Genomic DNA, 12,598 nt, shown 5'->3' with positions numbered 1-12,598 from the left:
GATAATGGGGTTTGGGTTAGCAAATGGAAAAGTGATAGGATGTGTGTTTTTTATTTTTTGTTTTAAATTTTACGGTAATTATTTTAGTGTTTACATATATTTTAAGGAAAGTACTAAACTATAAAAAATATATTTTTTCTTTTATACTTATTGGCGAAGGAAAATGTATATTCCGTCGAGTCCCACAATTATGCTCCATGTGCCGAATTCCCACTGGTTCCGCGTTATTATATTGTATGCGCACTGTCTTCAATTGCATTTTGAGAGCAGAGACCCACTAGTCATTGCCAGTCCACCCTCTTCTTCTCTCGGGAAAAAAATAATAAGCTCTGCATCGTTCTCTCTTCTGCGTACTCCACACTCTAACAACCTCTTCAACATCAAACTCTGTTAGTTTCCTGTGTCTCGCACACGTACAGTTAGAACATTTGATCGAGACTCTGGTTGAACAATCACTGTTTCAATTGATGAACGTGATTTGAGAGGGATTGCGCTCATAAATACTAATAGATTGATAAAAAATTTTATGATTTGGACAACATAAATGTTGACCTCGCCGGGAAGTTCCTGAGGCGAAACAAATGGCTACGGAATTCTCGACCTGCGTGGCGTACGGTCTGAAGCTCTCACAGAGAATATACTATGGGAAGGAATTGGCTTCTTCTTCGGCTCCTGTGGTAGTTCCAGCGATGTCGAAGTTCTCGGCGGAGGGTTACTTGCCATCTGCGCCGACGGTGTACGCGGTGGTACCGGAGCCTGAGGTGGTGGACAACCCGGACGTTCCGAGCTACCAACCTTACGTGCACGGCCTGTGCGTGCCTCCGGCTTTGATACCTCTGCAAATGCATGCGGTGGCGATGGAGATCGAGAGCTACTTAGACACTGCGTTCGTGGCGGTGAGCGGGACGTGGCGCGTGCATTGCGTGATGGCGGGCCGGAGGTGCGATTGTCGCATTGCTGTGCCGATGGGAGAGCAGGTGGTAATTAACGACTTTTTTGTGGTTTTGTCGAATTAAAACGGTGCTCAAGGATTTGTTTAGAAATAGATTTCGATATTACAATTCTCATCTCAATTTCCTTGCGAACATAATTTAAATATAAATATTTTTTAAATTATTCATTATAATTTTTTTAAACTAATTATTATAATTTTTTTAATCTTTCAAATTAAAAATAAAAAACAATTCAATTTTTTTAAATCTTTAAACAAAAATTATATTATAAAATTATAATAATATTTTAATTTTATAATATTTTTAAATTAATTATTTTTCTCTCCTTCCTAAGTTCATAGATACTGATTTCATCAAAAATTTTATCAAAGCTAAAATATAGCTTATTTCTTTTAAATACATCTGCATTGGATTAGTTCAAAGATAGATAGGAAAATTTGAACTACAGTAAAACTCTATTTTCCTTTATATTTGAAGTGCTACTGTTTACTAACCAAATATGTTTTTTATTTCGATTTAATCCCACAACTATCTTTTTATTTTTCGTGTGCAAGTAGCAATACAAGTAAACAAGTACTTGGTATATAATGATAGAATGAGAGTCGTTCATGAATCTCGCAAACAATAATTATAGTAAACAAATAATAGATGATGAGGCAACATAAGTATGACGTGGGTAATTAGGTTGATGAAAAAAAATAGTTGAAAAAAATAATTTGAATATGAAATTAAATTATTAATATACATATAGTTAGTATAATTATAAAATTTGAAAAAAAATTAAAAATATTATTATTAAAAAAATAATATTATATTATTATTTTAATGAATCCAATGGCTAATCCAATATTAGGTTATGAATAGAGAGGTTTTGAATTTATGAAAAATATGTATTTTTTATCAAATTTTAAATATGATTTTAATGAAGTCAATGTTAATGCTCAATCTAAAAAAATACTTAACTCAAACTATCACACTACTATTTACAAAATATCTTATTAATATATATAAAATTCTCATCTCATTTTAGCATTTTGATTCAACATGTGTTCTATTATTATTATTATTATTAATTAAAGTTATGTGTGTGATTCGGATTCCAGTTTAAGTTGCCTGTTAAGAACAATATGCAGTTTTCTTTCTTTTCCGGTAGGTATCCACATTCATTTTTCCTGTCGAGTCAATTTGAAATTAAGAAGAGTTGTTTGAAAAGGCATCTACTTTTTTCTCTTCTCAGGGTTTTGCGTTGTTAAGTAATTTTAATGCTTGGCATTTTGTTATTTATGATGCATAGCGTCTGTATGTTCCGAAGTTGTTCGGATTATCACATGTTGATCAGTTGATGGCATGCTATAAAATACTCGAGCTACTTGCCGACAGTCATTTCCTTTAGTTTTTCGGGCTACTCATATTAAGTTCTCAAGAAAAAACTTGATGTGGCTAACAGGGTTCACTTCTAGGTGTCGAGGTTGATGTTAGTGGAAGATCTTATCGTATTCAGTTGATTCGAATGGAAGATGTAAAAGACATCGAGAAAATGACCAAATGTGAAGATGGACGTTTTATCAAATGCCAGATATTCACTTTAAAAGTTCCACAGGTTATATTATCAAGTGCATGCAGTGCGTTCTTCAGTTTCCAAACCAAAGAATTATTATTTATTTTTCAATTCTTTGATGTTAGTAATTAGTTTTATCCTAAAGGTTGATGGAGGCACCACTCTCTCGATTAAGATAAGTTGGTCTCAGAAATTAATATATCTTGGTGGCCAGTTTTGCCTCAATGTACCTTTTAGTTTTCCAGCATATGTCAATCCCGTTGGGAAGAAAATTTCTAAAAGAGAGAAGATTTTTCTCAAAGTGAACTCTGGTACTGGGAGAGAATTGTTATGCAGAAGTATCAGCCATCCTTTAAAGGTGACTACTCTTTGTATGTTTTGTTCAGTTTCTAGATACACATAAATAACATGCTTTTTTTTTTTTTTATGAATTTTCAGGAACTAACACGAGAAGTTAGTAAAGTAAGTTTCTTATATGAAGCTGAAGTACCAGTATGGTCAAATGCAGACTTCACTTTCTCTTATACTGTAAGAACTATTGGTTGTTTTGTGATTGAATATTTCTCGGCATGTATTGCTATAGGAAGGATTGAGTACTTAACAGTGTTAATGGTTATGATAATATCATCACATTCAAAGATGCAAGAATGATCTGTCTTATATGCTTCTGTTTTTACAGGTTACTTCAAGTGACATTTTTGGTGGTGTGCTCTTGCAATCTCCATTTCCTCGGGATTTTGATCAAAGAGAGATGTTTTGCCTCTATCTATTTCCTGTAAATATCCAGAGTAGGAAGGTTTGTTAGCAGAACGCAGTATCTTCTTTTCTAACGTTTTTCTTTTGATGCCTTGCATTTGTGGGAAATGCATTTACTTGGTTTTTCACTTTCAACTAAATTCTTATGTGGTGGTCATTTTGGTGTTTGAAAAAGTGTGGTAATAATGTGAGTTTTTATATGCATAGTTTTAAGTTACCAAACCTATTGGCAACAATAATACTTTAGACATTTTCAAATTCCTCCTGGTAATTCTCTTTCCATTAATTTTAGTGATTTTGATAGGTTTTCAGAAAGGACGTTGTTTTTCTTATTGATATAAGCGGGAGCATGAGGGGAGATCCTCTTGAGAATACAAAGAATGCACTAGTGGCCTCACTCTCCAAGCTCAACCCTCAAGATAGTTTTAACATAATAGCTTTTAACGGAGAGATACACTTATTCTCATCAACAATGAAGCTGGCAACCATGGAAGCAGTCTCAAATGCTACAGAGTGGGTTGACATTAATCTTGTAGCAGATGGTGGTACAAACATTTTGCTTCCTCTAAATCAGGTGATTTTAAGTTTTAACATGTTCCAAATCACCAATCAAATTTACTCCAATTTTAACACTTGCGAAGTTCTTTTTTTTTTTTTTTTTGAATATTTTCATCCATTTTCCTTCCTAAATAGTTGTTGTTGCTTAAAAGAAAAAAAGCAAAATAGAAACTCAAAGAAACTACCAACTTTATTCTATTCTACTCTGCTTACTTCCATGATCTGTCGTCTATAAGAAATCATATGTTGTGGAACTAGTAGATAACAAGCGGAGCTCTTACTTTTCTTTTACTATATTTTTTCCTGCCGTACTGCATTTATAGAAGATTCTGTAAGAGGTCTTTTGCCACTGCCATGTTGTAACGTGGACTGTGTGGCTACTGCCATTAAAAAGGTTTATCCTTAAAGCAAGTTGTTCAGCAGGTTTTTGATAAATTGGATTATCGGAATGCCCCTATGACATTCTTACAACTCATTTATGGGCTACTTTACAAATTAATTATTCTTCACTTTCTCTGTTCATGTTCATGAGGGAGTAGATAATATTTACTACGATCTCCTGTATTTAGGCAATGAAGTTGTTGGCTGAGACTACCGATTCAATTCCTCTCATTTTTCTCATTACTGATGGTGCTGTTGAGGATGAAAAGGAGATTTGCAATATTATGAAAGGCTATCTCAAAAGTGGGGACTCAATTTGTCCTCGCATGTGTACTTTGGGCATAGGTAGGAGTTCTGTTTGGGGTTTCACTTCTTGTCAACTCTCTTTTTCAGCATCATATAACAACTCACCAAGGCCAAAACCCCTTCACCTCTCTGCAAATCCATTCCTGCTTGCTTTACGTTTTCCATAGTTCAATGTAATCTTCTCAACTCATTTCCAGTCCCAGCTATTCAGAACTGCCTTCCCTACATTATATATGACAGTATGTTTTAATGTTTGTTCTCCTCTGACCCTATGCTACTGGTCCTTCAATCTCTGCATCACCTTTAATTTGAACTCACTCTTTCTGAGTCAGGGCAGTGAATTTTGTTGTCTTCACTCTTCACTGTGCATATTCAAACCATTTTAACCAATCTCCAATCTTTTATCATCTGGTTCCTGTTTGAAGCTCTCCAACTTCCGCCAATCCATTATTTTTTTTCTTATTTTTCATGTGTTTTTCCGTGTGATACACCTTGTAGTTTTACTGTTAATATTATTCATTAATTATCGAGTGGAACATTTTTCCAGGTTCTTATTGTAATCATTACTTTTTGCAAATGCTAGCACACATTGGGATGGGTCACTATGATGCAGCTTATGATGCAGGTCAGCTTCCTTTTTCTTTCTCCTTTTTCCATTATCGAAACTGTTATTAACCTTTCTAATAATTGTGAGTATTATCATTACCCCACCAAGGTTTTTTTGTAAAAGTGCAACTTAGCAGCATTGAGGCACTCTGCACAAGATGGACACGTTTTTCTCTAAACCTGCAATACACTTGGAACTGCATCATTTTAAAACCTGAAATTACCCAAGCCATCTAGGTTTTCACCATTACTATCAATGGAATGCTTGATAATCTAGTAAGGGATAGCCTAATTGTTAAATACCACAAATGTTTTTTTCCTTGTCCTGAATATACCAGTTATTGTAATTACTAACTCTGATTATATATTTTATAATCTCATGTTATCTTTTCTTTGACCAGATACAATTTACTTCTTAATGCAAAGACTAATCACTAGTGCATCATCAGTCATTCTTGCCAATGTTAAGATGGACGTGTTAGAACATGTCAACTCACTTGAGGTACACAGGTCCTATGTGGGAATTTTTGTTCCTGCTCATACCGGATTGAACAATATGCTTGATTATACGCACATTTCACTTCAAGAGATTGTTGATAAAATATGTTTGTTCTTGGAGGGAACCTTCATTTACTTGTCTAGTAGGATATCTTTGGCTGCAGAGTGACATATTGTTATCTTCCTATTCCTGATTGCAGTTGTTTCCATCTCACTTTTTGGACCTTTCCTCTGGAAGTCCATTGATTCTATCAGGAAGGTACAATGGAAACTTTCCGGACTCTGTTAACATTAGTGGTACCTTGGCAGATATGAGCAATTTTGTATTAGACTTGAAAGTGCAAAGAGCAAAGGATATGCCGCTTGATAGAGTAATGTTTCTAACCTGGTTGTTTCTTGTTTTTATGTTATATTTTGGGGGAGGGAATTTGCGAAGGTGCCCAGAAATAAACTCCTCAATCATCTTCCTACCCTCACTCTCTACATTGCACATGAAGTTGCATGTTAAAACTTTTGGATCTTGGAAATCTCCCACGCAACCCCCCCCCCCCCCCCCCCCCCCCCCCCCCCATCCCAAAAAAAAAAATCAGCTATAAAATTCCCCAACATGTATGCTTCCTTGCACGTCCATTGTTTATAAGGTCCCCCCTGCTGAATGACCATTTTTGCTACTAGACTCACCTAGATTCTAAACTAACTCAGAGGTATGGATCTCTATCTTCCTGAGCTGTCATGCTCGAATATAATTTTCTCCCCCATTCTCTGAATGAATTGATGAGGGTACATTGCCTCCATTAAAATGTGCAAATTAATATTTTTGGCTACTTCGGCACTTTTATTCTCTAATTATTGTTCTTTCCAGCAGGTACTTGCGAGAAGACATATTGATATACTCACAGCTCGTGCATGGTTGTCGGGAAATAAAGAACTGGAGGAGAAGGTTTAGTTTTTATGGAATTTCCTACAGTCGGATTAGTCATTATAAAGAACAGAACTAGACTCAATTTATATACAAATATAGTTTGAAAACAGCCATCAATATGATTGTAAACTAGAGAATCAAAAAGAAAAAAGGAATTAGCGTTCCCAGCTTGGCAGGGTACAGTTTACAGAGAAGAAAGTTTTTTTAAGACTAACTTGCAGTGGCTAGCTGTGATCATTCTATACTTGCAGAAGTTCAGAGTCCTGTGTAAGAATTTATTTTAGTTACAGCATGATCACTTCAACCATAATCTTCTCACCATTAGACAACTTAACATAAATGATGAAGTTGTAGCCTTGTCTTAGTATGTACAAATACAAGTGCCAACATAATGACAAAGGATAATTGTTCATCCTTCTTGCTGCAATCGTGATTTATGTGCTTATTTTAAGTAACTAATTTCCCTAGCTGATTCTTATAGGTTGCCAAAATGAGTGTCCAATCTGGAGTTCCATGTGAGTATACTTGCGTGGTTTTTGTTCAGGATGATGCAGGGAAGAAAGCACCCGAACGGGTTTGGATACAAGAGGTATGCGTTTTCCTGAGGATCTCCATCAATATTTCTAGCTACTCTGACATGCAAGTTTTTGGTGCAGTTTATTAGTAGCAAGCAGATAATAGATTCTACAGTTTTTCCAGAATGATCCATTAAATGAACATGCGTTTGATCTTTCCGCATGCATTAGTTTTTTCTGCTCTTAAAAATCATTTAGTGCTTTCACGTGCATAGACTTCTTATCGCATAGCATCTTCATTATGGAGATCATTCACAAAACACCTAAACAGCAAGTAACTCCAAATTCATTAGAGTTACTGATTTCCTTGAATTGCATTGAAACAGGCAAACAGCAAGCTAAAACAGCAAAAGCAGGTGGAGGTGGAGGGCCAGAAGATGATGATCCTGGGGAAACTAGGGGTCGGCTTTGGCAACTTGGCTGCAACGGCAGGGAACATTGCACCTGGAACGGAAGAAGCCGGGTCATTTGATCCTGCACAACTGTTGATGAAGGCTGCTTCCAACTGCTGTGGCCAGCTACTTGATCGCTGCTGTTGCGTGTGTTTCATTAAGACTTGCTCGTACATGAATGATCGGTGTGCAATAGTTTTCACGCAGCTCTGCGCTGCTCTCGCTTGTTTTGAGTGTCTCAATTGCTGTTGTGAACTCTGTGAATGCATGTAATGAACAACGTAAATCCGGTGATCATTGAAGAATTCAGAAGGCACAAACCCCGAAGACACCTTATAAGGTGAAGTCAGATATTTAGTCAAGATCTTACAAAAAAATTATAAATTAACTTATAAATTGGTTTTATAAATTTACTAATATCTCATGTAAAGCCATATCCATTTATAAATTGAGTCAGGATTTGTAGGAACTCTAACAAGGCTTTCGCAGTTTCATTAAAAAAAGAAAAAAAAAAATTGAACCTCGTTATGAGAAAGTGTAAAATTTTTCCTGACTAAGATTACTTTTTTAGGAAAGTCATATGTTAGCTGAAAAGAAATCACCGGATTCTAGAATCGGCTGAAACTGGTGGAGAACAGATTGGCCAGCCATCCAAATATTGTGACCGGCTGCTGGCCAATTGGTTCTCCACCGTGTTCAAATCAATGAAGCAACTGATATAATATATATACATACATATATATATATATATATTATTGTTATATAAAATGACATTGTTTAACTCACCTAAGCTAAATGACATCATTTTGTAAAAATTGTGAAAAAATTAATTAATTTTATGCTTTAAGATTAATATATATGAATAATAAGAGTACATTTTCATATTATATTAATTAACAATTTAGCATATATAATATAAACAAATTAAATATAAATATATATATATATATATATATATAAAATACCTGTCCAATTAAGTTCAAACCTATTTTCAAAAGAAAAATGATTTTTCTACAACATTTTATATAACATATTGTAATATAATTTTATAAAAATACCTTTCATTTAACACTAATATAATTTTATAAAAATATTTTTCATTTAACATATTGTTATATATAAAATAGTGTGAATATATCATTATCTGTTTTTTTTTTTTTTTTACACCCGTATCTATTTGTTTGGATGTGACCCAAAAAAGGAGTAGAGGCTCAAAAGTTCAAAACCAACCCCCGAACCGACAAGAACCAGTTTGGCCGGTTTTCTCAACTTGTACATTGCTCTTAGAAATTGACTGTTCTCAAATCTCTCTATAGACCTAATATTTTTTTAGACAAATAGTTTTATTTATTTATTATTTTTTAAGCATTTTTAGACGAATAGGTCTATACAATAATATCATTGAAAAATCAACCATATCCAAGTATTAATATTAAAATAGTTATAAATATAAAAAAAGCTCTATCTCACTTTTCTCTCCAAAGACTCCCTTAGCAAAAATCCAACCCCCGCTTGGGAGGGTTTTGACCCCTCTCTCCCTCCTCTCATCTGGTTAGACTTTTGTTATTTTTTCATTCAAAGTATGGCGAAACATCGATATGCTATTTTTCGAAGCCAGTGACCATCATGCACCATTCCGCAAGATTCTTAGGCTGCCAATTCTTTGAACAGCCGAAGGTTTTCATCGAATAGAGCGGCATGTGAGTCACACATGCAAGTCATAATAGCGCATGAGATCCACGCCCTACCGCTACAGGAGGCTTCTATTGCTGCCACACGCGGTGTTTCTAGAACCAGGGACCTCGATTTTTTCAGACTCGACTGGCCGCTACACTTCCAGCGTGGTGCGTGTCCCTCACGCACCACCACAATCTCTTTGTTTTTTGTATTTTTTTTTCTTTAATTTGAAAATTCAGATCTATAGTTGTAATCCGTCATTTTCATATTTATCTTTATGTTTATTGTTATTTTTTTTTGTTTAGGTAAAAATAAAAAAGAAAATTTCTTGGACATTTTGTCTATAGAGTTAAAGTCCCTACCTCTTTTGGAGGTGGGGTTTAAAATCTCTGCTTTAGGTAGAATGTGGTATTTCAGAAGATTTTTTTATAGGGAGTTATAGAAGTTAAGAGCATACAAATTACAAAGAAATTTGTGTACTGGTAGAGTCCCAACCGTGAGTAGTTGGCTTGCAATCTGAGATTTTTTCTGTATGTATCAGGTCATAGCTATAACTTCGCTTTCATAAATGAATGAAATCTATTTCCCATAAAAAAAAAAGAAAGAGGAAAAGAGGGAAAAAAAAAAAAGGATAGGTATAAATATAACATCCAAAATCAAAGAAAATAGCAAAAATAATGAACACATAATTGATTGCAAAGATTTTTTTTTTTTTTTTTTTTTTCTAAAAAAGGAAAAAAACGCTTCGGGAATTCAGCCATCATCTAATATCCCCCTCTCTAAAACTCAGGTTTATAAACCCGATCCTTTACTTCAAATCTATATTCATTCCATTTTTCCCGCCCACCTCTCATTCGCGGCAAGAGCTCTTGTTCTCTTCGTTGTGCGTTTCATTCCCACAATTACAATTTACAGGTATTTCCCCACTTGTTTGTTTGTTTTTTTTTTTTTTTTTTTCTAACAATCTCTCAATCTTTGTTATTTCAAAATTCAATTTCATGGACTAAATTACCCAAAAGTAATACTAGCAGCAATGACAACAACACAAACTCCCCTTAACTGAACCGATCGTCGAAGAGTACCACGGATTGACGTAGCTATCACATTTATACTGTTTTCTTTTATTTCCTCAACTTTCAAAGCCATTAATTTTGTGCAAAGCGTTAGAATTGGAAAGTTAATCTGTTCAGCAATTTCCATCATCAGTTTTGTGTTTTTTGAAATTTTTATTCAATTTATGATCATTTTTATCATTGCAGTTTAACCTTTCAAATGACGCTTCGTATCTTTCTGCTCCTCGGGAGATTTCTATTCTTCTATCTTCTGGTCTCTGTTCCTTTCCCTTGCAGGTAAACGAAGCTAGGGTTTCAAGTTTTTTTTAAGAAATACTTCTTTTTGAGCTATGGATAAGGAAAGAAAGTACCATTTTTGAATTTTACAGCATTAAAGTAGACGGATGCTGGATTTGAATTTGCTTCGGTTGATTTTTTTTTCTCAGTTCGGTTGCTAGGAAACTCTAGCTATTGAGCTTACGAATAAGCGCTCAGAAAGTGTTATATTGAAGAGTTCAAGGTAATTTAGAACTACCAAAGCAAAGAATGCTTCCTAGGACAAGATCAACGACTACATCGAGTCATTTACAATCAACATAATTGAAGTACATTTCGTGCTCCGTTCAGTTGCTAAGGAACTGTTTAGAACGAAAGAAAAATGTGGAGGATATTGTTGACCGTTTCTCACGGAAGCCGTTCGTGAGAACGAGTTTCTTGCTTCCTTGAGTTTAGGAGTCTTTGAAGTGGTCCACTCTGATTTATTCATCACGTTCATAAAATGTAGAAACCGATCCCATGAAAAACTGAGCACGTGGGACACGTAGCACCGAAGCTGGATGGAGGCTTCGGCTATAAATACTGTGTTTAGTCTCCAGACTCACTCACTCAATTCCTTTCAGTCTTACACCATCTAAATAGAGTGGAGTAGAGTTTGGAAGTGCAAAACACCAGTGAGAAACGCAGCAAGTCAGTGAAGAACATCAATGGCTGGAAGTACTGTTCTTGGCATTAAAATCTGTCGATTCTTGTTTCTAAAGTGTTATTCTGCATGATTAAAATCGTATTTTATTCCTACATTTGGTATCAGAGCCCTGTTATCTCTGTCTTGGTGTTTAACACAAATGCTCTGCTCATCTCTGTTTTGGCCGATTTTTTTGAGAATTTTTTAAATTTCGGTTTTCTGATGTTTTTGTTTGAAAGAAGTTTAGAAATCATTTAGAAATAGTTTTTCTAAATTTTTTGTGATTAAAAACATGTTTTTTAACGTGAAAATGGTCCCAAAAATTCTGTTCTGCAAGCCTTTTGGAGGTTGAAGACGACTCAAACGACATGTAGTTTTCAGCCTTATTGAAAATGACATGTCGTTTAGTGGGGAAGTCTGTCATTCAGTGTTGGTAAACAACGGGTCGTTTAGTTCGCGGACATTTGTTCAGTATAGAGATAAATGACATGTCATTTTCAGTTTTGTTGAAAAATGACATGTCGTTTCGTTGGGCCAGCGTTCATTCAGTATAGCAAATAAATGACAAGTCGTTTTCAGTTTTGGTAGAAACAACATGTCGTTTAGTCGTGTCTCAATTATTCCGAAGAGAGAAAAAACGACATGTCGTTTTTCAGTTTTATAAAAACGACATGTCGTTTATGAGGCCTGTTTTTGTTTTATGCAATGAAGTAAAACGATACGTTGTTTTTCAGTTTTGGAGACATGTCGTGTTAATTGGTCAATTTTTCAAAAAAAAAAAAAAAGGAATTTATTTTTTCCACTTTTATAAATGGTCTGGAAAGTGGGTTTTTTTGGATGCATGTCCCTTATGCTTATAATTTTTTATTTGATGCAATTTGGATAATTGTTGTGTAAATTTATTTGTTATGTTCATATTTTTGTATGAATTGATTAAATTTGCTCTATATTGATACATGCATTTTTGGATGAATATAAAGTTAAAGGCATGTAATTAAATGTTATGCATAATATTATAGTTTTGATTGTGCGATATTTATACTTATATTATAAATATTTTGTGCATAATTATAACATGTTAGTATTAGTTAAAATTATGTAATTCATAATATTAAGCTAGTCTTATGCAATTTAATGTCTAGTGATCCATATAATTTTAATTAATTAGAGAAAAGCCACATCATCTTTAATTAAGTAAAATTATTATGAATGATTAGGATCACATAAAGAAAATTAGATATTAATTGTAATTAATTATACTTAATATAATAAATTTTGTCCCACAGGAATTTTTATTATATTTATATTATTAATTAGGATAAAATATCAAGTTATTCATAAATTACCCACAAGAATTATGAATTAAGTAAATAATTTGATAGTTTTATCATAAAAGGATTAAT

General features: G+C 34.1%; 1 protein-coding gene across 1 annotated transcript; it reads left to right on the top strand.

The window, feature by feature from the left end:
• Nucleotides 1-282: 282 nt before the first annotated feature.
• On the top strand, nt 283-7,893 carry LOC121247590. The gene is made up of 13 exons (XM_041145965.1): nt 283-977; nt 2,401-2,553; nt 2,657-2,869; nt 2,950-3,039; nt 3,191-3,307; nt 3,572-3,841; nt 4,395-4,551; nt 5,060-5,137; nt 5,520-5,620; nt 5,817-5,987; nt 6,482-6,556; nt 7,020-7,127; nt 7,440-7,893. The coding sequence occupies exons 1-13, from the start codon at nt 582-584 to the stop codon at nt 7,776-7,778; spliced, it is 2,268 nt and encodes a 755-aa protein (XP_041001899.1). The 5' UTR covers nt 283-581; the 3' UTR covers nt 7,779-7,893.
• Nucleotides 7,894-12,598: the final 4,705 nt, after the last annotated feature.

This window comes from Juglans microcarpa x Juglans regia, chromosome 1S (genome assembly GCF_004785595.1).
Source record: "Juglans microcarpa x Juglans regia isolate MS1-56 chromosome 1S, Jm3101_v1.0, whole genome shotgun sequence".
Taxonomy (NCBI): Eukaryota; Viridiplantae; Streptophyta; class Magnoliopsida; order Fagales; family Juglandaceae; genus Juglans; species Juglans microcarpa x Juglans regia.
This window is presented reverse-complemented; position numbering and strand designations above follow the sequence as displayed.